The sequence below is a fragment of the Primulina huaijiensis genome, chromosome 18 (genome assembly GCF_012295235.1).
Source record: "Primulina huaijiensis isolate GDHJ02 chromosome 18, ASM1229523v2, whole genome shotgun sequence".
In the NCBI taxonomy this organism is placed as follows: Eukaryota; Viridiplantae; Streptophyta; class Magnoliopsida; order Lamiales; family Gesneriaceae; genus Primulina; species Primulina huaijiensis.
Window position 1 is genome coordinate 14,783,790 of NC_133323.1, and position 26,637 is coordinate 14,810,426.

At 36.6% G+C, this 26,637-nt stretch overlaps 1 protein-coding gene across 1 annotated transcript; it reads left to right on the forward strand.

The window, feature by feature from the left end:
- The first annotated feature begins 1,506 nt into the window (after nucleotides 1-1,506).
- Nucleotides 1,507-3,783, forward strand: LOC140964396 (DELLA protein GAI1-like). The gene has a single exon (XM_073424126.1). The coding sequence runs from the start codon at nucleotides 1,807-1,809 to the stop codon at nucleotides 3,475-3,477; it is 1,671 nt and encodes a 556-aa protein (XP_073280227.1). The 5' UTR covers nucleotides 1,507-1,806; the 3' UTR covers nucleotides 3,478-3,783.
- Nucleotides 3,784-26,637: the final 22,854 nt, after the last annotated feature.

Sequence of the window (26,637 nt, forward strand, 5' to 3'; positions counted from 1 at the left end):
AACATTTAAATGGTTCCAAGAATTTAGTGTAACATATAGCAACAATAAATCAAAACTCCCACTTATAAGTAGGGTATAAAAATGCTTAAAGAAATAAATATAACATAAACAATAAATAATGATTAAATAATATAAAACATAGATTCTTACCTTTTAATAACCTTATTATCATGCCAAGAGTTTCATCTTATCATCTCAACTTTAGGAAGTTAGCTATTCATTATTCAAAGTGTAAAACTTTGAATATGAAATTAACATGTTAATTGTATTTAAATGAAGAAATAAAGGAAAAATATAGAGAGAAATATTATGAACTCAAAGGTTTGTTCATAGAATGAGGGATATCTCAATACATTACAATGCACCCCTATTTATAGCCAAATTTTGGGAGACAACCACAAATAAAATATTATTTTTTACACATAAGTCTTCATTGGTGTTCCAAGATATTATATTATATTACACATCACTTTTGAAAATCTTTTTCTCGGAATTTGCTCTTCACATAAAAAGAAACATGTGGATAATTGAGTTGTCTAGTTGTGGTATTTTTTTCAAACCATTTGACCAAGTAATTTGAGAGATGTGGTCAAAATACTAGAGCATGGTAAAACTGTCACTCCTTTGGTAACTTTATTTGTTGCTTAATTTGATCCCAATTGTGAGAGGATTTTTATCTCATGCTTGTCAATAATATTGTAGATATTATAATCAACTTTCTACAGGTCCAAGAATCATCTTAATCCCATTTGCAACGCCAAGTTTATTCTTGTTTTATCGAACCTGTAAAAAAATAGTAAAAACTTGTAAATACACAACAAATTATATTTTATACAATTTATTATAAAAAATATAATATTTAAACATTTAATAAAACAAAAACTCTATAATTATATTATAAAACATTTAATTAATGTACAATTTTTATGTTTATCAATAACGTATTATAAATAAATATAAAATATTAATCAAAGAGAATATAAGTCAAAACAAATAAATTCAAAAATAACATATTTATAAATATAAAAAATCCATAGATAAGATAATTATAATATCAAAATGAATTTATATCATTACATTCTTCATCATCTCATAAATATTTAATTACGATTTTTTATAATTATTTATTTTTTAATTGATTTGACATTCATAATATTACACTAGTTACTATGCACACATGATGCGTGTGTATACAATCTTTTTTTATTATTATCGATACACTAAAGTGAAATTTGACAAATTATTGAGGGACTAAATTGATATTTGAATTGTTGAAATAAAAATAAATAAAAATAAAAATGTGTGTTAAAATTAAAAAAAAACAATATTGTAATATTAATATTTAGATAAAATTAGAAAAAAAGTTGATATTCTAATTATTATAATGTAATAATCATATTTAATAAAATAGTATATATTATAACAAGATGGTATTTTTTAATGTCATTTTTTACTGGATAAATTTATATAAAAAAAACCTGTTTTTTAAAGACTGTCTTTTTTCAAAACCCCCATTCCGTTTCTCTCTCCACATCCATTATTGGTGTCCCCAATAGCATCAGTCTTCTCTCTCCCCCTCCCTTCACACACACCCCGCAGACGCACTAGACGTGAGAGAGAAAAAGCGCCTCTCTGAGCAAACAAAAACTCAGAAACACAGAGCCATATGTGAAAACCCAAGCATCCCTTCCCCCAATCCCCACCGTCCAGATTCCTCTTGTTTTTCCTTCCTAAAATCGTAACCCAGTGGATTATCATCTGATCACAGGCGTAGATTTTGAAATTCAGAGCTTGTTTTGCCAGGAGATGAAGAGGGACCAGTTAAATCAAGAAAATAATCACTCCAGCAGCTGCAAGTCCTACAGACAGGCTAAGATGTTGTGTTCCGAGACCGATGGGCAACAGAGCGATACCGGGGTCGATGAGCTGTTTGCGGTTTTGGGCTACAGCGTGAAACCCTCGGACATGGCGTCAGTGGTGCAAAAGATCGAGCAGTTAGAGGAGGTGATGGGGACCATTCCGCAAGAAGACGGCCAGCTCTCTCAGCTCGCCTCCGAGACCGTTCACTACAATCCCTCGGATATGTCCTCGTGGCTGGAATCCATGATTTCCGGTCTGAACCCGTTGCCCGAGTTCGAATCTTCCTCCTCCACTGTGGCACAGATGGTGGTTGACTCCGACTTCGGGTCGGATCTCATCGCCATACCCGGAAAAGCCGTGTACCCCCGAGTCCAACCGCCGCCTCCCCCAGAGTCCCCGCCGCAGAAAAAGATGAAAACGGTATCGTGTTCGGGAAACCCAGCCGCCGTCTCTTGGGGTTTGACCAGTGAGTCGACTCGGCAAGTGGTCCTGGTCGACTCACAGGAGAACGGCATACGCCTCGTCCACACTTTAATGGCCTGTGCGGAAGCTGTTCAGAAGGAGAACCTGAAATTCGCGGAGGCTTTGGTTCAAAACATTGGGTTTTTAGCAGTTTCCCAAGCCGGCGCCATGAGAAAAGTCGCCACTTATTTTGCCGAAGCATTAGCGAGAAGAATTTATAAACTTTATCCAACAAATCCGCAGGACTCTGCCTTCACAGATTTGCTACAAATGCACTTCTACGAGACCTGCCCGTATCTTAAATTCGCTCATTTTACAGCAAATCAGGCGATTCTTGAAGCATTCGCTGGTAAGAACAGAGTTCACGTGATAGATTTTAGTATGAAACAGGGAATGCAATGGCCGGCCTTGTTACAAGCCTTGGCGTGTAGGCCTGGTGGCCCGCCAGCGTTTCGGGTAACTGGGATCGGCCCACCTTCGTATGATAACACTGATAATTTGCAGGAAGTGGGATGGAAATTAGCTCAGTTAGCGGACACGATTAATGTGGAGTTTGAGTACAAAGGTTTTGTGGCTAGCTCTTTGGCAGATCTGGATTCGGCCATGTTCGATATCCGCGAAGGCGAAACGGTGGCCGTGAATTCGATCTTCGAGTTGCATCAGTTGCTAGCAAGGCCGGGGGAGATTGAGAAGGTATTGAAAGTAGTCAAGGAAATGAAGCCTGAAATCTTAACTATAGTGGAGCAAGAGGCGAATCACAACGGGCCGGTTTTCTTGGCTCGGTTCAACGAGTCTTTGCATTACTACTCGACCCTGTTCGATTCTCTGGAGAGTTGCAGCACCGATGGAGTGGTGAGTGAGCAAGATAAAGTTATGAGTGAGGTGTACTTAGGGAGGCAGATATGCAATGTTGTTGCTTGTGAGGGTATGGACCGGGTCGAGAGGCACGAGACATTGGATCAGTGGAGGAATAGGCTCGGTTCGATGGGGTATAGCCCGGTCCATCTGGGTTCGAATGCGTACAAACAGGCTAGCATGTTGTTGGCTCTGTTTGCTGGTGGGGGTGGGTATAGAGTGGACGAAAATAATGGGTGCTTGATGTTGGGGTGGCACACTAGGCCATTGATTGCTACCTCGGCTTGGAAACCTAGTTAAGACCCTGATCCGGATCCGGATCGAATGACCTGGTTTCGGCTAGGTGATGTGGGTTGATCAGGTTATCTTGGATACGATTTGCCTTTGAGGAGGGCTATAAGTTAGACCCGCTACTTGATGTTTCATGTCCAATGGTAGTTGCAAATTTTAACTTTGTCGCCATCTTCTCTTTAGGGTTTCTATGATGTTCATTTTTCTTTGGTTTATTGGGTGAAATCTTGTATTTTTCATGCGTGAGTCCGAAATAGTCGATGTGTAATTTATGTTTAGTTTTTGTTTTTACATAATAAAGTGACTTTTTCTTGATTTTGTATGTGATTATGTTGTACTCAAAACTGTGATTTATGCTTATTGATTATAGCCTATTTCCCTAACATAAAAAAGTGATTTATGTATTTTAAATAAAACAGTGCCTCAGAAATAGTCTGAAGTCTGAACACGATATTTTGATATTTTTAAAATTTAAATTAATTATTTTTTTTATTATTAGAAGTGAAATGACAATTTTAAAAGCTAAAAATATGGATAAAAATTCGGTAATTTTGAGAAAAATACATCTGTCCATTATTTTGTTATGATTTAATCATCGTTAGTTTTTTTTTTTTGTTTTAATACCTGACAAAAGTCCAGCTTTTTTTACTACATGTGTCATGCAATTTTATATTTGTATCTTTTTTTTAATTAATAAAAAATTGTATGAATTCCTATTATTGTTGGTCATCTTCTCTTTCTACTTTCCTTCTCGTTTCCCACTCCTCTTCTCTTCCGTGCGAGCAACCATTTTTTTCCTTCAATTTCCTACTCGCCAGTATCTATGAAACCCTCTCCCGTTCTTCATCGGCACAATTTACCATATTTTCGCAGATATATGTAACTGACTCTTTCCACAAATCTGTCGCTCAAAATGGTGAATTTGCTAACCAAGCGTAGAAAATTCCCAGCAAAGCCGAGTCCCTACCAGCGCAAACCACACGTCCCAACATCCATTGCTGTCATTTTGCTTGAAACTTTGAAAAACCAAAATTTCTAGGTGGAAACAATTTCTGTGTCGAAGCAGCGTAGGTGAGGAGGAGAAAATAGGCGCTTCATTTTCGGATTTCCGTAGGACTACAACCCTATAAAACTAATAAAAGACGATTAAAGGGTACACATTTTAATTGTCGTTTATTTGTGATCATTTTGTAGTTGTAATGGTTTTTGTGCGTAAAACATTTTCTTTTCTTCAATTTCATTTCAGATACACAAATGGATTTATGACGTTGTATGTTTGTAATAAGATTGTCATTTGCGGAAAGAACCATCGGCACATAAAAGACATCAGAAGTGAAATAGTTGAAGAGGACACGAAGCAAAGTTTATGTAGAGCCCAAAATCAGTAAACGTAAACCCTTACATTTATTAAATGGTTAAAATTATTTATTTAATTTTAAAATGATTTTTTAACTTTGCATGATTTATGATTCCCATTATTTTAAATTGTTACATGTTTATTTGATGCACGTTAAAAATGTTTTCTTGTGTTTTGTGTTTAAGGCGAATATTCGATGTGAGATCGGGAAAAGAGACCGGTGACGATTTAGGTGATTTTTGAAAATGTGGTATTTAATTTCAAGTCAAGGAATTTGGTATTTTAAAAGAATTATAAAATTTTAAGTATTTTGAAGTCTAATTTAATTTATTTTGTGATTTTAAGATTTTAAACTTTTAAAGTTTTCACTTGTGCATTTTATTTTTTAATTAGAAGATTTTACTAAAGTTAGTATTGGGTTAGTATGTTAATTAGCATGGTAATTATTTTATTAAGTACTATTAACCCCTAGTTAGTCAATTAATTAATTAATTAAGAAATCCCCCCTCCCCCTCCTTCACTAACACACGCACACACACAATACACACATACATTTTCAGAATTTTGAGGAGCAACCTGGGGTTCTAACTTCTCAGCAGCAGCCACCCTTTTCCCCTTGCTAAATTTCTGAAGAATTCGTTGGTTTTTCGAGCAAAAATCGTGACACAAGTCGTCCCGGATACAGTCTCGCATTCCTTCTCGTCGTTATCCGTCGTATCGTGAGTTTTAAAGATCAAAGGCATGTATATTATTTCGTTTTTGCATCGATCTTGTTATAGTATATGTTTTGATTTTTATTGTGTGTAAAAATTCATGTTTGTTATGCAAAAGTTTGAGCAAAAATGTTTGAAATGATTTTGGATCAAAAATTTAGATCTCAAAAACGAGACTGCTGTCATTTCGAGTACTGTGAATTTTCGATCGACTTTCTGGAAAAGCTTTCAACATATAAAACATAGTAAATTTTGATACCTTCTATTTGATAGTAAATTCGTAAATTTTGGCAAGAAACGGGTGAGTTATGATCATTTTCATGGGACTATTTAAACTGTGGTGTTTTAAAATCTGTTCTTGATGTGTCTTGAGAATTGTTTGTTGCAGGCTTCGTTGGGAATCGTCGAGTGGTAATTGCTGCGTAGGTTGTGTCATGTGCAGCAACAGCTCGAGCTAGATTCAACGAATCCTTCAACGCTATGTAAGTATGTTCGACGTGCAAAAGAGAAAATATTTTATGTTTTAAGGTATGTTAAATGTCTTTTGACCAATTATGAACAGGTTTGGAAGCCGAAGAACGTGTCCGGGGACCTCTCCACCCCGGTAAAGTATGACCGAGTTTTGATCAGGATTGGAAAGTGGTAAAATATGACCAGGGACCAATCCACCCGGTAAAATATGACCGGGGATCTTATGTATGTGGTAGTGGACATCCCTGCCATGCCAGTACTGTGGTTTAGTTTGATCAAGCGCATTATGTTACGGGTCACTTGCTTTGAAGCATATCTCTACACAAAATGATAATGATGATGATGCAGCTTTAAGTATGTATGATGCAAATATGTTTATGAAAATGTTTTGAAACGATGGCACGTCTATGTTATGCAAGTATGTTCAAAGTTAAAGTTACGTATGTACTACTTTAAAATACATGTGGAGTTATCATTCGTTACTTGTTATTCCTAGTTTATACATGTTGAGTCTTTAGACTCACTAGACTTGATTGATGTAAGTGAGGACAAGTTTGAGGAGACGAGGGACGGGGATCAGTGAGCTGGCTCGGGCTGTGCTGTGGACTAACCCGAGGACCGCCTAGTTTTCAAGGATTTTATTTTGTGCATGATAAAATTGTTTACTGTGGTTTTAACGAATTATTTCATGTTGTTAAAACAATCACTTTGGCAAGCTCGTTACATTCCAAATATATTGTCGAACATTTTATTTTATTGCATTTTGAACGACGATTACTTATTTAAGAAAATTTTTATTTTTCTGCAAATTTTATGTATGTTTAAAAAGTACGGTACGTTATAGTTGGTATTAGAGCGGTGTTCTTGAAAGGGCTATGCCTACTGCTAGTTGCGAGAAGCTCATGAAGTATTGCCTCAAGTCTGTAAGTTTTAAAGTTTTAAAATTCGTTCATGTAGTAAGCATCTAAGTCATGATTTCAACATGTACATGTTTAAAACCGATTTAGGTGCATCTTATGTTATGAATATTATGTTATTTCATGTTGGTTTACGTGTTGGGTAAATTCTAGAACATCATGCCTCCTAGACGTATGATTGCTCGAGGAGCATGTGAATAGAACAGAGATGCCCGGGATGAAGGGAGGGCGACTCCTCCTCGTCCACAGCTAGATATGCAAGCACAGATACTTGCAGGTATGACTCAGTTCTTCGCACAGTTTACGGGGAACAATGCCGGAGTTGATACAGGGGCGAGGGCCAGGCCAAAGGCTGTATATGAGAGGTTCAGCAAGATGGACCCAAAAGAGTTATCGGGGTCTATTAACCCGATGATAGCTGAGGGATGGATTAAGTCCATCGAGGTGATTTTCGCTTTCATGTAACTGCAGGATGCAGAAAGGGTTAGATGTGCCACCTTTTTGTTGACAGGGGACGCCAAGCTGTGGTGGGAGAGCGCGTTTGTGTCGGTGCATTTGCAGACCCTGTCTTGGGATGGTTTTAAGGAGGTCTTCTACTCCAAGTACTTCACTTAGGAAGTACGCACTCGCATGATGAGGGAGTTTATGACGTAGCGACAGGGAGACAGCAGCGTGGCCAAATTTGTGAGGAAGTTTGAGAGGGGGTGTCACTTCGTGCCCCTGATTGCAAATGATGCCTGGGAGAAGTTGAGGCATTTTATTGACGGTTTACGGCCGATCTTACGCCGTTATGTTAGAGTTGCTGGTCCTACCACCTATGCTATTGCCGTGTCAAGAGCCTTGGCGGCAGAGCAGGACCATAATGACATCGAGAATGATAGGCAGGGCAAGAGGCCCTACCAGGAACCTCTACAGCATCAACAGTTCAAGAAATCTTTCCAGGGACAATTTCTGATTGACTTTCAGAAAAAGTCAGTGTTAGTAAGACCGTTGAGAATGGAACAATTTCTTTTTGAGTAGGTTGAGAAGTTTCCCTCGCATGATCTTTTGCATGCAGGCACGAAAACTTATGCATAAAGGTTGTCAGACATTCTTGGACATTTTTATTTCAATACCGATGCACCCACCCCAGCGATATCTGAGATACTGGTTGTCAGAGATTTTCCTGACGTTTTTTCAGATGACGTTACAGGCCTTCCACCAGAGAGAGAGGTGGAGTTCACCATTGATCTTGTGCCAGACACAGTGCCAATCTCTAAGGCACCGTACCGTTTGGCCCCAGCAGAGATGTTAGAGCTCAAGCAGCAAATTCAAGAGCTCCTAGACAAAGAATTCATCCGCCCTAGTTTCTCATCATGGGGCGCACCAGTGCTCTTCGTAAAGAAGAAAGATGGGAGCATGAGGTGGTGCATTGATTACCGAGAATTGAACAAGGTAACGATCAAGAACAAGTATCCATTACCAAGAACCGAGGACTTATTCGAGCAGTTGCATGGAGCTATAGTGTTATCTAAGATAGATCTTCGTTCTGGGTATTATCAGCTGAAGGTAAAAGATGCAGATGTTCATAAGACAGCCTTCAGAACTAGATATATGCATCACAAGTTATTAGTGATGCCATTCGGACTGACGAATGCTTCGGCAATTTTTATGGACCTAATGAATCGAGTATTTCAGCCTTACCTAAATCAGTTCTGTAAGGTCCAAAATTAAGACAACGTAATCCAACTGCATGCAAATCTAGGAAGTATGAAAAATGGCAAATAAATTGATTTTAATTGCTTAATTAATTATGTGACGTGCATGATTATATGTTAAATAGGATTTTATTGTCATGATTCATAAAACTGTATTTTTAAAGATTATTCGAGTTGCGATCGAGGAACGGAGACTGATGGCTGAAAAATAGAAAATGTTTTTATTAAATAATTATTTTTTAATAATTTAAAATATGAGTGTTGCTTTTTCATATTTTTGAAAACAAGGGGTTTTGAGGTGATTTTATACACCAGGACGTAATTTTTATCGGTGTTGGTTTTTCAACAAAAATATTAACGTTTTGGCAACACGTCTAATAAATTCATAAACTTATTTAAACAAAATAATTTTTAATATTCTATTTAAGTACTAATGGGCCTAATTACCCTTCTTAGTGAGCCTAAGCCTTGTTAGTGAGACAATTAGTATTTAATATATTAAATCACCCCAAACCCACCCCATAACACACGCCACTTCCTTGTGCAATCCAAACTCCTTCCTCTCAAATTCTTTAAACCAAATTTGCACGGCACACACAAGTGGGAATTGAGAGAAAAAAATTAGAAAAGCCTTCAAGGAAAATCAAGCCAAGGTTTTCGTCACCGTTCTTTGCAATCGTCAACGTAAATCCGCGCGTTTAAAATGCAAAGGCACGCCATACATCTTCTTTTCTCATCTATCATATCATATTATGGTTTTAAATAACGTTTGTATGAAAAGCATGAAGTTCTCATACATATTTTCGTAATATTGCACAAACATGTATTAAACTTATGAACTTTTGATCCAAAATCATGTTTTATGTGATCTATTGAGCCTGCCATGACTAGGACTTGTTCAAGCAAGGTTTTTACATGATTTAAGGCCCTAAAACACACACCATACACACGGCTATCACAAAGGAAACAAGTTGGTTCGATATTTTCTATCACGGGGTCTTGAGGGTTCGGTTTTGGACTTGGGCACTTTGCTAGGTCACGGCTTGGGGCCAAGGCTCGGCCAGGGTCTGAGGGAGTCGAGGGAAGAGCCCTAGCCACACTAGGATTCGAGTCGTGAGGGCTGGGAGGAGTCCTAGCTCTCTAATAATCCCACCCGAGAAGGGCGTGCTGTGCGTTCTTAGTGCAGCAGCACACATGGCTAGAGGGACTCCTTGGGGTCCTAGGTAGGTGCACTAGAGGTTGGTTCAGGGGTTGGGTCGTCGGCTAGGTCCTAGGCGTGTCAAACAAAGTCCTTGTCGCATGGGAGTCTCGACCGATAGCTTGCAGCTGGGGTTGTGGCTCACGGTTGGGGAGAGGGTCTGGTTCATGGAGTCATGTCGGTCTTGTAGGGTCCATAGAAGGGTTAGGAAGGGGCTGGCTTGGGGTGGCTCGGGCTTGGCTCGATGGAATTACAAGATGGCTCAAGGGTGATCAAGTAGGTCCGAATTAGAGTTTTCTTTAGGAATAATAATTGAAACATGGCTCACGGAGGTCGAGTCGTGGTTCACGAGGGCCAAATAATTATTAAAAGTCTAAGTTTGAAAATTGGGAATTTAATATTAAAGTTTGGGATTTTTTGAGATTAAAACGCATTAAAAATGAATAATTACTAATTAATTAAAAAGTCTAATATTTATGCTAAATAAAATTATTGAAAAATTAATGTATGCTTAAATAATTATTTGAGACATGTTAGAGTCGAGGAAATTAAGAAATAGTCAAAAACGTAAAATTTTACGTCTATGGGTAAAACGATAATTTTATTCTCGTAAATTAGTAAACATCATGGCAGTGCTTTGAAGGCTGTTTTGTATGCTATTATGATTATTCTAAATGTTTAAGGATTTTATATGCAAAAATGTTTATTTTAATGGTTTATGGAATTTTACAATTTATTTATGGAATGTATGATGCAACGATAAAGTGAAAGATATGTTGCATGCTTGTTTCAAAAGAAAAGGATGTTAAATGCATGATTTTTATAAATTGATGAAAGCGTAAAATGTTGAAGGAAGTGAAGTAATTGTGACTATTGAGGATATGAGGTTATGAGGATAAGAATGGAGATATCGTGAGGGGAAAGGCCCAGAGGGAGCTCATTTATGGGAGAAGGCCCTAGAGGGAGCCCGACGATCATATTTCCATTCGATACCTTGAACCAAGCTCTTATTTCAGCGTCAGTTTTAGCCATGCCGTCAGGGCAATGAAATTTTGTGTTGTACACCGATACTTCTAAGCTCGGTTTGGACGCAGTATTGAAGCAACATGATTGGGTTATAGCGTATGCCTCCAGACAGTTGAAGATGCATGAGAAGAACTACCCGACTCATGATCTCGAGTTACCTGTCATGTCGTTGTCTTTAAGTTTAAGATTTGGAGACTGTTGGAACTTTTCAAGTTCGAAATCTTGATTTTGATGTTAACAAAACTTGTTATTTTGTGTTACTAATAATCTATCTTAGTGTGCAGAAGCTAGGATCAGTCACGATCTGTTTACATCGCAAACTGAAGACCTAACTGATCGCACAAACTGAATCAGTCTAACTGTTACTTCAATTGAGCAGTCCAGCTGAATGTCCAGTTGATAGGTGGTTCAGCAGGAGAACCTCAGAAGCCTGGCCAGCCGAAGGAGTGTTCAACTGATGAAGAAACCCAGCTGATCAATTCAACCAAACGAGAGTGAAATCAGTTCAACTGATGAGTCAACTGATTTCACCAGCTCAACTGAAGATCAGTTAAGCTGATCAGTCCGAAGCATCAGTTGGAATCTTTCAGTTGTAGATGAAGACAAACTCTTTCAGTGGATTCCAGCTGTGCGTGAAGGTATAAAGCCATTGTCATGTCAAAGGACAATAATGGACGTTGCATCAGAGCATTAAAGACAAAACGTTTCAGAAGGGCAGTCGAAAAGTCGAGACACAAAGTCCAAGAAACGAATTCAAGATGCAACGGATACAATAAATGAGTCTCACTGTACGTTCAGTTTTTTATTCTAAATAAAGAGAAGATCGGTGAAGAATCAACAACAACAACTAAGAGAGAAAAAGTTTCAACGCAAATAAGAGATAAAAGAAGGGCACGCATATTGCAAATCAGCTTTCAGAAGCAATAAGCCCAGAGTGACACTTCAACATGTTATCAGCTTAGTGTAGAAGCTTTTTTCCCTCAGTGTGTGAGAACATCCTTGTTCAGTTCTCACACACAAACTCTCTCAACCACTCAAATACCGTCTTGCACAAAGACGTTAAACTGTGTATGTAGTATTTGACACATAGACGTTAAAGATGTGTTGGCTGGAAGGTGTTGCCTTCAGTCGTAGCTAGGAGTTCAGTTTAGGCATTAGTGTAAGCCCTAGCTGAGTGGGTTTGTACAAAGAGTTGTATAATTCAAAATCTTCTAGTGGATCCTACCCACGGAGGTAGAAGGGGTGACGTAGGACCAGTTGAAGTCTTCGAACATCCATAAACATATCTTATGTATTTAACTGACTAACTGTTGTTTTCAAAATTGTTTTGATCAGTTAGAGTATCTGTGAGTTCAGTTGTCACCATAACCGAACTGATGAATGCAAAAACTAATCTATCATTTTTCAGTTATTCAGTTTACATAAGTTAAAATGTTTTCTAATAGCAGTTTTCTTCACGAAGGATTACTTCAAGTTTCTTCTGCTTTGTTTTTAAGCAAACTCTATTTAATTCATCGGTGTTAACATTCTTATAACACGAGCTATTGCAGCTCATTGGAGAATATAGTGTTCGAAATGCTTTCGAAGGCACTAGAACACTTGATCCTTCAATTGGTATCAGAGCTAGTTGTTCTAAGTAGAACATTTGAAGAAAACTGTGTTTTAAAATTTGTTACTTTAAAATAGTGTTAAAAGCTATTTAAAAGTATTTCATATAATTTTCAAAACTATTTAAAAATATTAAAATGTCGCTCTTTAGCAAAGAGTTGAGAGGATTGGTTCGGCAACTAATGTTGTAGCCACTTCTCTAGATTCTTAGCTTTGGGGTTTTAATCAGCCTGCAGCGGACTGAGAATCATCTGCAAAGATGCACAGCTAAACTGCACGCTAAACAAGATTTCAGTTGCAAGCCTACCAGGTCAGCTGTTCTTCAGACGAAACTCATCCATGTTGGGATGTTGGTCGATTTAATCACGAGCTGAATTCCACATGAGCCTAGTCAGAGTGTGGTCGACTAGTTGAGTAATCAAATAGGTCAAGTTCAAAGCAGCTTAACTCGTTTCTCTAGCAAATTGAACTCACAATCGATGCAGCATTTCAAGCAGTCAAGCAACCAGTTGATGGTATATCCAGTTCTGTCGCATAAACCAACTATATATGATATTGTTTAAATTATGCTATTGTTGTAGCAATTTTTCCTTTTCAACTGATGTATGTACTCAGATGTAAATACAAAGAAATTTATTTAAATAAACATCAGGTTTGTTCAGCTGTGTTTCGTTGTGACATAATGGATATTTCCAGATTTCTTGTCTATATTGCTTGAATGATTATAACCTTTGACTGAATGATTAGATAAATATCTTTCAAATATGGGTTTTCATTCAGTCTCTGAGGAGGAGTTTTTATTTTACCCTCAAACTGAAAAATCGTTTTGTTTAATAAGTTTTTAAAATTTAGTTGTTGAGAAAAATTATTTCTTTTTCGTCAACTGAAAAGTGCTTTCTTAATTTTTTTTGTTTTCAACTCAGTTTTAAAGGGGGAGTTTTTTCTTTTATCCTCTATCTTTAAATGATTTTCAAAACTTCTTTAATTCAGTTCTTGAGGGAGAGCTTTTAACGATGTTTGAATATACTAACCCTTGAACTGAATATATTGTGCTTAACTGCTCAAGCTTTGTGATCATCAAAAGGAGGGAGACTGTTGGAACTTTTCAAGTTCGCAATCTTGATTTTGATGTTAACAAAACTTGTTATTTTATTTTACTAATAATCTACCTTAGTGTGCCGAAGCTAGGATCAGTCACGAGCTGGTTACATCGCAAACTGAAGAACTAACTGATCGCACAAACAGAATCAGTCTAACTGTTACGTCAATTGAGCAGTCCAGCTGATTGTCCAATTGATAGGTGGTTCAGCAGGAGAACCTCAGAAGCCTGGCCAGCCGAAGGAGTGTTCGACTGATGAAGAAACTCAGCTGATCAATTCAACTAAACGAGAGTGAAATCAGTTCAACTGACAAGTCAACTGATTTCACCAGCTCAACTGAAGATCAGTTAAGCTGACCAGTCCGAAGCATCAGTCGGAATTTTTCAGTTGTAGATGAAGACAAACTCTTTCAGTGGATTCCAACTGTGCGTATAGGTACAAAGCCATTATCCAGTCAAAGGACAATAATGGACGTTGCATCAGAGCATTAAAGACAAAACGTTTCAGAAGGACAGTCGAAAAGTTAAGACACAAAGTCCAAGAAAAGAATTCAAGATTCAACGTGAAACGTCTGTCCTTTTTATTGCTTTAAAAGTGCTAGAAATTTTTTTTTTCCACTCAACTTTCGGCCATGACATTTAACATAATAGCTTTGCTTAAACATAAAACATACCGAAAATTCTGAAAATAATTCCATGTTCTTCATGCATACATTAATTCAAACAATAATATGATATGATGGATGAGAAAAAGAGATGTATGGCGTGCCTTTGCGTTATATACGCTCGAATAAACGTTGACGACGAAGAACGGAGAGGACTCTTTGGATTGTTTTTTTCTCTGATCCTTCGAAAAAATCCCTCCTCCTTGAGTTGTGTGTGCCGTGGGGTCTTTGAGTTGGGTGGGGAGAGTTTTTCAGAATATGTGGGGTGTGTGGCCATGACTTATGTAGGGTTTTGGGTGGAGATTTGTATATTATATAGTAAATAAAGTTATTAACTCAAGCTTAGGCCTATTAAGCCAAGTTTAGGCCCATTAGTGCTTTTTTGGTATTTAAATAAAATATTATCATAGCTTTGATTAAATAAATTTGTGAATTAAATAGCCGTGTTGCCAAAAATCTCGCATTTTTGTTGAAAAACCAACACCGATAAAATTTACGTCCCGGCGTATAAAATCACCTCAAAATCCCTATTTTTTAAAAATATGAATATCCAACAACCATATTTTAAATAATTAAAAATAATTATTTAATAAAATCATTTTCTATTTTTCAGCCCTCGGTCTCCGTTCCTCGATCGCAACTCGAATATCCTTTAAAAATACATTTTAATGCAACCATGTAAAAAAATATATTTTTAAACATGAAAATATGCGCAACAAAATTAATTCATGCAATTAAAACATTTAATTAAAATACAAGAGAATTTAATAATTGCATGCATGTGGTTTGTGTGGACCTTTAAATTTTCGGGGCGTTACACAACGGATACAATAAATGAGTCTCACTGTACGATCAGTTTTTTCCGCTTATATAAATAGAAGATCGATGAAGACTCAACAACAACAACTAAGAGAGAAAAAGCTTCAACGCAAATAAGAGAAAAAGAAAAGGCACGCACATTGCAAATAAGCTTTTAGAAGCAATCAGCTCAGAGGGACACTTCAACGTGTAATCAGCTTAGTGTAGAAGCTTATTTCTCTCAGTGTGTGAGAACATCCTTGTTCAGTTCTCACACACAAACTCTCTCAACCACTCGAATACCGTCTTGCGAAAAGACGTTAAACTTGTATATGTAGTCTTTGACACATAGACGTTAAAGAAGTGTTGGCTGGAAGGTGCTGCCTTCATTCGTAGCTAGGAGTTCAGTTTAGGCAATAGTGTAAGTCCTAGCTGAGTGGGTTTGTACAAAAAGTTGTATAAATCAAAGTATTCTAGTGGATCCTACCCGTAGGGTTTTTTTAAAAATATTATAAATTAATAAAATCATTGTAAAAATGTGGCAAGTTATGAAAGTTTGTAAAACTAGTACAATCCGGTACTTACTTTCCCGGATTCAAATTTATTATTATTTTTTTTAAAAAAAAAGAAAAAGAAAGTGGGGGCACGGATTCTAAGAATCCGTGTCCAATCCGTGTGTCCGGATTTTAATTTTTTTAATTATTTGTTTTTAAAAAAAAATAAAAGGGAGATCGGCGACTGTTTGTGCAAAACCGTCGCTATTGGCGACGGTATAACCAAAAACCATCGCTATTTGCGACGGTTTAAACAAAAACCGTCGCTAATGCACAAATTTCAAAAATTAGTGACAGACTGTCACGGATTCTAAGAATCCGTGTCCACTCCGTGTGTTTTCTTCCTTTAAGTAGAATGCGGGTATTCTTTCCATCATCGCCGAGAATAATTGTTCCTCATATTAATTCATTCTCGCAACTTATTTCTTTCATCCGATTTATATGCGCAAAATCCATCTTTTCTACTTCGATCATATATTAATATTATTTGTTGATTTTATCATCCATTTCATTTGAAGAGATGATTATCGGAATTCTTAATTTGATTTGATAGTTTTCTGTCGAATATCAGAATTTTAGAGAATTGCGCCGAGTCTCAGTAATTCAGAATTTGATTTGGGAGAATTGTGCTGAGTATCAGAAATTGGGAGAATTGCGCCGAGTCTAAGTCGAATCTCTGTTTTTTCTTTCTATATTGAATAGTTTTATGTATATTATATCTGATAATGTTTGTAATTTATTGCAGATATTAAACTCCGGTAGCTGATTTAATTACAAATTCCGTACAACGACATTTCAAAAGGTAATTTCAATAATTTTTTACATTTTAATTGTATTATTTATGTTATGTTCGACCGAATCTTTTTATTTTATAAAAAAAATATATAATAATCATAGTTAACAAGCCATAAAAAAGCCGACAGAAAAGTGTTTATGATATTTAAATGTGCAGATTTTAAAGTCATCTCCTTACACGAAAAGAATAGGATGTCATTTTATAATAATCAAAATGTATATTTGAGAAATTAGGGTTTTTATGGTTTGTCAATTTCAATTTACAGAAAGAAATTATTATTAAAAAAATCTCGTGGTGGTCTGTATTATTATATAACAAAAATTTTATGTATAATAAAACAATTTTGAAAAATATAAATTTATCTTGTAAATTTGTCATTTGTTTATGTTTATTATGTTTTTTTATTCTTTATAAATTTTTTTATACTCTTAATTGTTAAAATTGTTAATATAAGAAATTAATATATTTGAAAATTCTAATTACACATGTTTTAAAATCTAAAATTTTAATATAAGTCATAAAATTTTTTTATTATTATAAAAACAAACATTGGTATTACTAAATATAAATTTTAATTATATTGATTTGACAATATATATTTTAATAATAATAATAATAATCTTGTAAATGATTCTTGAAATTTTATCTAATATAAAATATTTATTTTAATATATATGCAAGAAACTCATAATTAAATTTTGCTATGATTGTATACATTATGCCATAGTTTTTGGTGCAGACATGGATACTGTGAGAGTCTTACTGTATGTAGGTGGCTATGTCATTATGGAAGATGATAGGGTTGGATATAGTATCCCCGCGACAAGGCCCATTAAAATCTCTCGATCTACTACATTTTCTCAATTGGTGAATTATGTGCATCGCAAGTTGGAGATCGACCCATCAAAATTCTGCATCAAGTTGTCAACGAAATATTGTTATAGCTCGTCAGCTCGTTACATTGAAGAGCATGTCTATATCACAGATGATGATAGTCTATAATTTATGTTTGAGTTGCCGACACTGGATTGCATGTACTTGTATGTTGATTCATCGCTAGTGTTACAGAACGTAAGTGATTACGATTTTGATTCAGTCATGCAATAATAACGCAAGGTTTGGGAACAGTAGGTTTGAATGAAGCGGGACCTTCTATGTATCACGTCGATGAACAGTCAGCTCATACATACTCTGGGATTGACACTGGTCCTCGGGATCACCATATCACGGCTCACACCGAAGAAGACTATGCATGGGAGATGAATACAAGACGGGAATGGGATTTTACTTCAGGGGGTTGGGATCATCATATCACGGGTCCATCATGAGTTGATGTCGCATGAGGTTCTACTAGAACAGGCCAATTAGATTTAAATTCATAGGCTGATGAGGATAATACCACAAATGTTAGACATTTTGATAGTTCTACTGTGGATGCAAATATTCCAACCCCAATTACAGAACACATGCCTGAGCAAGATGATTTATTTGGGGACAGTTCACATCATGTCATGAATACCGATGATGATTTGTATGCTACATCAAGTGACGGAGAAGATGATCATCATGTTGACAATGCAAATGAAGGGACATCGGCGTGTGTGTTAATGTCTGGAGCGATAATGACAGAGAACATTCCTATTGCACCAGAGCAACAATTACGTGAAATTCTCCAATTTTTCAATGAAGTCTATGACGAACAAATTCCAGATTCATTTGGTATTCCTTCTGCATCACGAACAAACTTTTACAATCCTGAAAGGCCAGAGCTCGGTGTAAAAATGGTTTTTAAGAGCAAAGGTGATTTAATAGCTTCAGTGAAGGATTTTTCTGTTCGGGTTTTGAGATATGAATATATCGTTGTCCAAAGTTCTCCGACAATTTGGAAGGTCAAATGCAAGAACTGGTCCGAAGGTGGCAATTGTGGGTGGGGACTTCGAGCATCGTTGAAAAAAAGTTTAGGCTACTTCATGATCACAAAATATGGTGATGATCACACATGCATGTCGACCCAAGTCGGTATAGATCACACAACCTTGACGTAAACATGATAGCCAGTACACTTTTTGGAATCGTGCGTTGTGATCCTGCATACGAGATCAAATATGTGCGAGAAAGTATTGAAGGAAAATATGGGTATGATATATCGTATGCTAACGCATGGTTGAGTATGAAACGCGCGGTGGAGGTAATCTATGGCACATGGGAAAGCTCTGTAACTTTGCTTCCTAAATACATGGGAGCTTTGTCGAAGTACAATCCAGGAACTATTGTAGAAAGGAAGCATTTTCGACCGTATGACCATCCACATAAAATTTTGAACTTTGTATTTTGGGCCTTCAAACAATGTATAGATGGTTTTCGACATTGTCTCAACGTAATCAGTGTAGACGGTACCCATATGTACACCAAATATAAACACAAACTACTCATAGCAGTAACTTTGGATGCCAATAACTAGGTTTTTCCGCTAGCATTTGCGCTCGTTGACGAAGAAAATTATGAGTCTTGGCATTGGTTCCTCAGTAATGTTGCACTACATGTTATCAGAGGGTGTAGTGGTGTGTGCCTTATATCTGACAGACATGCAGGTATAACAAGTGCAGTGTAAGATCTCCCTGACTTCAAGCCTCCTCGTGGTGTTCATCGTTTTTGTTTGAGGCATGTTTGCTCTAATTTCAACAGTAAGTTCAAAAACATTCACTTGAAAGACTTATGTTGGGAAGCAGGGATACAACACAAAGTAGCGAAATTTTAATGCGACAATGGAGGAAATTAGAACAAATAATGCATCAGCTTTCACGTATTTGTCTAACATTCCAAAAGAAAAATGGTCATTGGCTCATTATGGTGGATGAAGACGAGGGATAATGACGACGAACATGTCTGAGTGTATTAATGGTGTATTGAAAGGGGTTCGACGTCTTCCAATAACTGCAATAGTGGAGCTGACATTACAGCGATGCGTGCACTATTTCTTTCAACGGCGAGCGTGAAGTGATAAGATGCTGGAAAAAAATCAACCATGGACCGACTATGCATACTCTAAATTTGATATGTGGTCAAAAAATATAATTGAACTTCGAGTAGTAAGATTTGACCAAAGGGATAAAACAGCATCCGTCGCGACAGGAGGAAGACCAGGTCGTCAACATCACGTACAAGCTGTCAACATTTCTACCCGTGATTGCACATGTGGTAAATTCACAGTATTTGGGATTCCTTGTTCACATGTTATATGTGCAGCGAAATGGTTTGGTTTAAATCCCGCACAGCTTGTACAACCATGGTTTACACTGACCGAATACGTGAACATATACGATGGAAGATTCTACCCTATTCATGATGAACAATATTGGGATGAACCTACATTCCAATTACAACACAATACTGTTTGTCGACAAAGGAGGCAGGCTGGTAGAGATCGCAGGACACGCATAAGAAACGAGATGGATCAACCATCATCGAGGGAGAGACAACGTGGGAGGTAAGACATCTATAATAGCGTATTGTACCTTATTTTTACTTAATAACATGTGAGGTTATTTATGCAATTACATATTTGTGTTTTAAAATTTTATATTTAAATTTATTAATAATTTTTTTCCATTGCAGGTAGGTGCAGGTGACAAGATCGAGTTATGGTGCCAAATACTTATGATTGTGACATAGATTTTACATTGTAATAGAAGTAGTAAATAAATTGTATTCAGTGTTGTATTGTTATAAAGATGTTTTAATATCAATTGTGTTGACTTATTTGACTTGATTTAGTAATTATACTTATGTTTTTTCGTTACTATAACTTTATCCGGAAATTTTTTAGTAAAAGAATAATAACTCACAATCACTACATTCCACACTTTTAAAAAATCAATAATAATTTGTATACACTATTCAAATACAAATTTTACAGCAATAACTTCAAATGAAAATAAAAAAACATACAACAATTCGACGTAAGTAATTGTGCATCTCTAAATAAATAGTTAATGCTGATGGTAATGATGCCCCCCAGTGCCACACGATGGTCTTCTAATCACTCTCCGTCCACGACCTAACATCTGTTCAGCATCTCCATGCGTACTTGTTTGGGCTGCAGATGTACTGGTATCGGCAATGTTATCACCAACCTCATACCCTTCTGTGTCAGAATATTGTTGAAATGGTATGGGCGACGTGTTAAATGTAGGGCGACTCTCATTCATACCCGGTTGAAAGTCACTTTGTAAAAATTGTGTAAAACTACCAGCAAATGGAGTGAAGTTGTAACGTCCGAAAAACCAACTTACGTAAACCACATGCATGCAAAATTGTTTTAATTACTTAATCATTTTATTTAATTGTTTTTAAATGCTTCCATGATATTTATTATATGATTAAATGTATAATTGCATGATTAAATGATTATATGACATGTTTTCATGAATTTAAGGATTTCACACGAATATTCGATAATAGGCAGGGAAAAAGAGACCGGGGACGACCAAGACAAGAATATGTATTTTTATTTAAATAATTGCAAGACTTCCTAATATGATTTAAAAATGATTTAATTTTTCTAAAAATATAAGAGTTCGAATTATTTTACGAGACGAGCTCGATTTTTCCCGGGAAGCCGATTTTGGGCAAACAAAGAGTTTTAAAAGATCAAAAATATTATTTTATGGAAAATAATTTTATGAACTTTTATGTTTTATTTAATTAAGTGTTATTGGGCCAATTTAATTAATTTAAGTAGGCCCAATTACTCTTAAGATTGCAAACCCAAAATCCAAAGCCCATTAATATGTAATTAACTTTATAAATAAGTAAACCTAAGTCTTTTAATCTCACAAATCATCACAAAACAGCCGTGAATCACCTTTGCACACACAATTCAGATTTTCGAAATTTAGGAAGAAAAGAAAAGCTTGTGTTCTTCGCCGTCCGGTCGTCCAACGTCGCACCCTCGCCTAAGATCGAATAATCGAGCATTATAAACGTAAAGGGACGTTTCCTAAACTCTTTTAAAACATCATACAAATCATAATATGCTTGATTTAGCTTTATTTAATTAATTATGCATGAGAAATATTGGGTTCGATTATTTTACGGTACGATAAGGATTTTCCACGTTTTTACGATTTTACGCTTGCTTTGAAAGAATCGTTATAAACCCAACGGACACGCTTCCAATACATGATAAAATATGATTGATTATGATTAAAACATGATAAATTGATAGAAGGAAATAGGCTGGAACAACCGTGAAAGAAAAAAAAATAAAATAAAGAGAAGATGGCCGTAGGTTTCACGGTGGTGCAAATTCAAGTGGTTCGTTCCTTTTGCATGGGGCTTGGGGGCTGGCCAGGGCCGGTTGGGGGCTTGGCCAGGGTCAGGTTCGAAGGCTAGGTAGGGTCCTAGGGCGGCTAGGCTTCGAGCTTGGGGCTGAGAAGGAGTCCACGCTAGGTAGGACACTTCTCGAAGGGGATTTTCTGTGTGGCCGAGAGTTCCAGGGGCTGTGGCTTGGTTAGGGGCTGGCTAGGTGGTCCATCAGGGTCCTAGGGAGATGGGTAAGGTTTGGGCCAGGGCTTGGTGCAAGTGGGTGCGTTGTGGCTAGAAGGAACGTGAGGGAAGCATGGCAGCAAGGTGTAGCGCGAGGCTGCTGTCCTTGGTTCAGGGGCTTCGTGCGCGCGGTTCAGGGCTTGTGCTGATCTGGGTAGAGTCTAGGCATGGTCCAGGGTCGGTGAGGGTCCGAGGTGATCGCTGGTTAAGTGGCTAGAGGAGTCCTAGGGTGGCTAGGAGACTTAAAGCGCGAGCATGCTGGTGCGCGGCTTGAGTTTCTGATTCAGGTGCTACGTGCGCGCGGTCAGGGGCTGGGCTAGGTCTGGGTTGGGTCTAGGCGTGGTCCAAGAAAGGTTAGGGTCAGGTGGGCTCGGTAGTGGCTCAGCTGGAGGTGTCCTAGTTTGCTAGGAGTCCTAAGATAGGCTAGGAGGCACTCACGCCCACATGCAGAAATTGGGGTCAAGTTTAAGGTGGGTTTGAGCGAGTTAGGGGCTTGTTCTTTGTGCTGGCCTTGGTCAAGAGGGTGCCTAGGAGGGTTAGCTAGGGTTTGGCTTGAGGTGGCTCAGGCGTGGGTCGAGTAAATCGGGAGATGGCTCGGGTGGTTCGATAACGTGTCAAATTTCGAAAATTAAAGAACAAAAATTGTATCCATGGGTCCACGGGGGTGGCTAATGACTTGGAAGGGTAGAATAAATACTAAAAATGTTATGTTTAAAATTTGGGATCAAAATAATGAGTTTTGGAATTTTCCGGGATTTAATCGCCGCACGAAACGTTAATTGACAAATTAATATAAACGCCTAGTTTTAGACTTTATAAAATTATGAAAAATTAGTTTTAAGCTTAAATAATTATTAAAAGCCTAAGTATTTAATTTGGGAATTTTATATTGAGGTTTGGTTTAATTCGGGATTAAAACGCGTTAATATGTCTTATTTAAAGATTAATTTAAAAGTTATCGATTTAAGCCAATTAAAAATATGAGAAAATTCTTGTATGCTTAAATAATTATTTAGAATAATCCATGTCATTAAAAGTGAGAAAAAGATAAATTCGAGAATTTTTACGTCCAGGGACAAAACGGTCTTTTTACACTTATGAAAATATGAAAACGCTTGACAGCGTCCCGAAGGATTATAACGCTTGTTAAATGATATTTTATGATTTAAAATGATGATTTTGATGATAATATGTTATTTTATGATTTTTGGTAAACCTGTGTAATTTTTACTATTTAAAATGCTATTTTTAGAAAGTTGTGCTATTTCATGATTTTTAAAGAAAAAGAAAAATATTTTGATGGATGAGAATTGACTGTGACAAAAGATATGATTTATGATGTAGAGGTCTCAAAATTCGTACTTGAAAATTTGCGAAAAATTTAAAAATTGTCTTTTTAAATAATTAAAATGTCTCGTTTATAAATTAAACTGATAAATAAAGTTTAATATTCAAAATGACAGCGGAAGTAAATGTTTGTTTGCAAAAATAATAATTTAAAATAATCCAGCAACGTAAAAAAAATGTTTGAGCCTAAAAATAGTAAATGCTGAAAATGAGGTCCTCGGGTTCCACTACTGCCGACCCAAGCTAGCTCACTGGTCCCCGCCCTTGATCCCGACCTTATCAGTACCTACAACAATCAAGTCTAGTGAGTCTAAAGACTCAGCGTGTATATATCGTAAATAACAAGTAAATAGATAGTAAAATCGCATACAAGTGAAAATATCTTGTAATGAGATGTAACGTAAAATATCATTTTAATAGTAATTATAATACGTGCATAACTAAACTGAAAATATCATAAGTGGAAATGTTTGCTCCTTGGAGCCCTGTAATGAAATAGCTTGTAATAATTTTCTGGTGAGATTATGGTCTACGCAAGTGGTCCCTGAACCGAACTGAACTGAACTCAACTGAACTGACCGGTAACTGACGACCGGGACCGGTAACTGACGACCGGGTGAAATAATAATCCTCTGATCAGACTAATGCCACAGTATACTGGGTGGTACAACTGAACTGACCGGTAACTGGCGATCGGGTGAAGTAATAATCACACAATAGTAAAGTGACCACAAGCAATATCGCATAAATCTCAAAATGAATATTTTGCATGTAATATAATTAAATAACATAATTAAATATCCTGTAATAATTTTACTGATGGGGTTGGATCGCTCCCATGCTCGCTGCGTCCTAAATCAAACATGACAAATATGCAATTGATTTATTTAACCAAACTATGCAATTAAATTCGAAAACGCGACAATTACGCCCAACGACTTCGTATTTAACCATGACTCCGTACCAATCCGACCAACATTGAACCATCATATAGTCATGATTAAAATACGCCTAAAATGATGAAATAATGCTCCTAAATTTACAGTACTCAAAATTTAGTGAATGGAGGCCAAAAACGTGAGATAGTCATTTTGGCACATTGCACCGTAAATTCTTGTACGACCTCTAAAACGATCCGAATCTTGAACCGCCAGAAACATGACCTTCCCAACATGATGAGGTACTATCCAATACAAGGCCATAGGCTAAAAGCCAACCAAGAACCCGGAACACACCTCTGAACCACAGCACACTTGCTGTCAAAATTTACAGCAGCATGCTTGCGTGTCCTTCGCGTTGTTTGCGAGGCTACTGGCCATTGGGGCTTGAACCACCGACCAAAACCTCTTACCCACATCCTAAGGAATAATTTGAACCATGGCTAAGGGCTGTAGGCCAGCCACAATTCGAACCACACCAAGAAACTATCGAAAAGTCCCACCCGAGAGCAATTGTGTGCGCGTGGAGTGTTGCTACTCTTCTTGCTGTCATGGACCATTCCAGTGGCCATTTGGTTGACCATGGCACAATCTAGACATCAAGGGGTATGGTATGAACCGTAGCTATGGGCCAGAGGCCAACCAAGATTCACACCACACCACTAAACTCAAAAGTTGCACCACCAGAATTCGAAAGGGGCGAAGGGGCTGTAGGCTGTTCTTGTGTTTTGATTTAAAAACCGATTCACCATGAACCAAGCCTCCAAAAGGGCAACTTAGTCACGTCTTAGACATGATAGAAAAGTGTTCTAGTCATGGCGATAGGCCCTTAGGGCAGCCAAGATCAGAAACTCTCCTTGACAGCAAAACAGAAAAATTTTCGAAACTCAAATGGCATGAATGAAGAGTTGCTGTCATTTTTGGTTTCTAGCATGCATGGGGCTTGTTTGAATGGACCAACATGGTCTTGACACCCCCTAGTACGTGTCTATACGCAGCCTAGTGAGCCTGGACACGAGCCCTCCACTTGAAACAACAGAATCAATCGAACACGTGAAAGACAAGAGGGGCCGAGAAAAAAAATCTGTGCAACCTTGCTTAAAAATTCTGTCATGTATTTCATTTTTCCCCCATAATCATGTACTGATGCTAATTAAAATTAGTTATACAACTTGATTGAAGAGTCAAGAATGATAGAAACATGCCTTGGATTTTTGTTTTGAAAGAAAACGAACGATTACGACGACGCGGCGCGGAGGAGACGGAGTGCTTTGCTTCTTGTTTTTCTCTCTTGTTTTCTCTCAAGCCTCACACGATTTTTCCTCTCAATTGTGCTCTGAAATTTTCGAAATAATGGAGGGGGAGAGAATGGCTAGGGTGAGGGGAAAGTTTGCAAGATAAAAGAAATGAAAAATCTTTCTATCTTCTAGTTTGAGAGATAAGGGAAATGGAATGATATGAAAAGATTTTTGGGGAATATTTAGGAGTGCACTTGGACGTTTCTCATGGTCTAGGGACAAGGGAAAATTGCTTAATTATTTAATTGTTGGTGATTTAAAAGTTGGGAAAGATATCTATCTAAAAAAAAAGATAAAGGAAAAGAATAATAAAGAATGAGTTGTTAAACAAAATTAAATCTTTTAAAATAGGGGTTGCCGATTTTCCTAGATAAAGTAGGGTAGAGAAATTTCTTATTTAATAATTAATGAGGATTTAAAAATGGTGAAGGATTATCTCCAAGTAAAGGGTAAAGAAAGAAATAAGGAAATGATTGGTCAAAATATTTTAAATCTTTTAAATGGAGGGGTCGAAATTTTCAATGGAATAAAGGAAAAATATTGCTTAAATATTAATTATTGATGATTTAGTGCAATTGAATTATCTCCCAAGAAAATAGATAAGGAAAGATACTTAAAGAATAATTTGTCCAACTAATTAAAATCTTTTAAAAAACTAAAGAGGAGGGCCGAAAATTAGAATAAAAATGGAGGGGAAATATTTCTTAAATCTTGTATTTTAATTTCTTAGAGTTTGATCTACCCATTAAATATTTTAGTGAATAAATAAATTAATTAGGGAATGTCATTATCTTGCATGCATGGATAATTCTTTAAATTTTAAAGATAAATTTACTATCATGTCAAATTATAATTCCTTAATTAAAATAAGTCTAGATTAACTTATCTCAATTCGTAACATATTTATTTTAGGCTTTTAATTAAATTATTGAACATAAAAGAATTTATTTACTACTTATCTCAAGCTAATTAAATAAATTCTTAAAATTTCTTTTTCCATAAAAAAAATTATTATTTATCTTAAATAAATTCTAGGAATATTTTCTTAATATTAAAAATTTATCTCTTTACACCAACTCTGGTCCGGCCTCACTTATTTAACAAAAAAGATAGTAATTAAACTACTGCATGAAATAAATA

What these genes read in the sequence shown, in the direction of transcription:
- LOC140964396 (XM_073424126.1), top strand. Translation starts at nt 1,807, where the DNA reads ATGAAGAGGGACCAGTTAAATCAAGAAAATAATCACTCCAGCAGCTGC.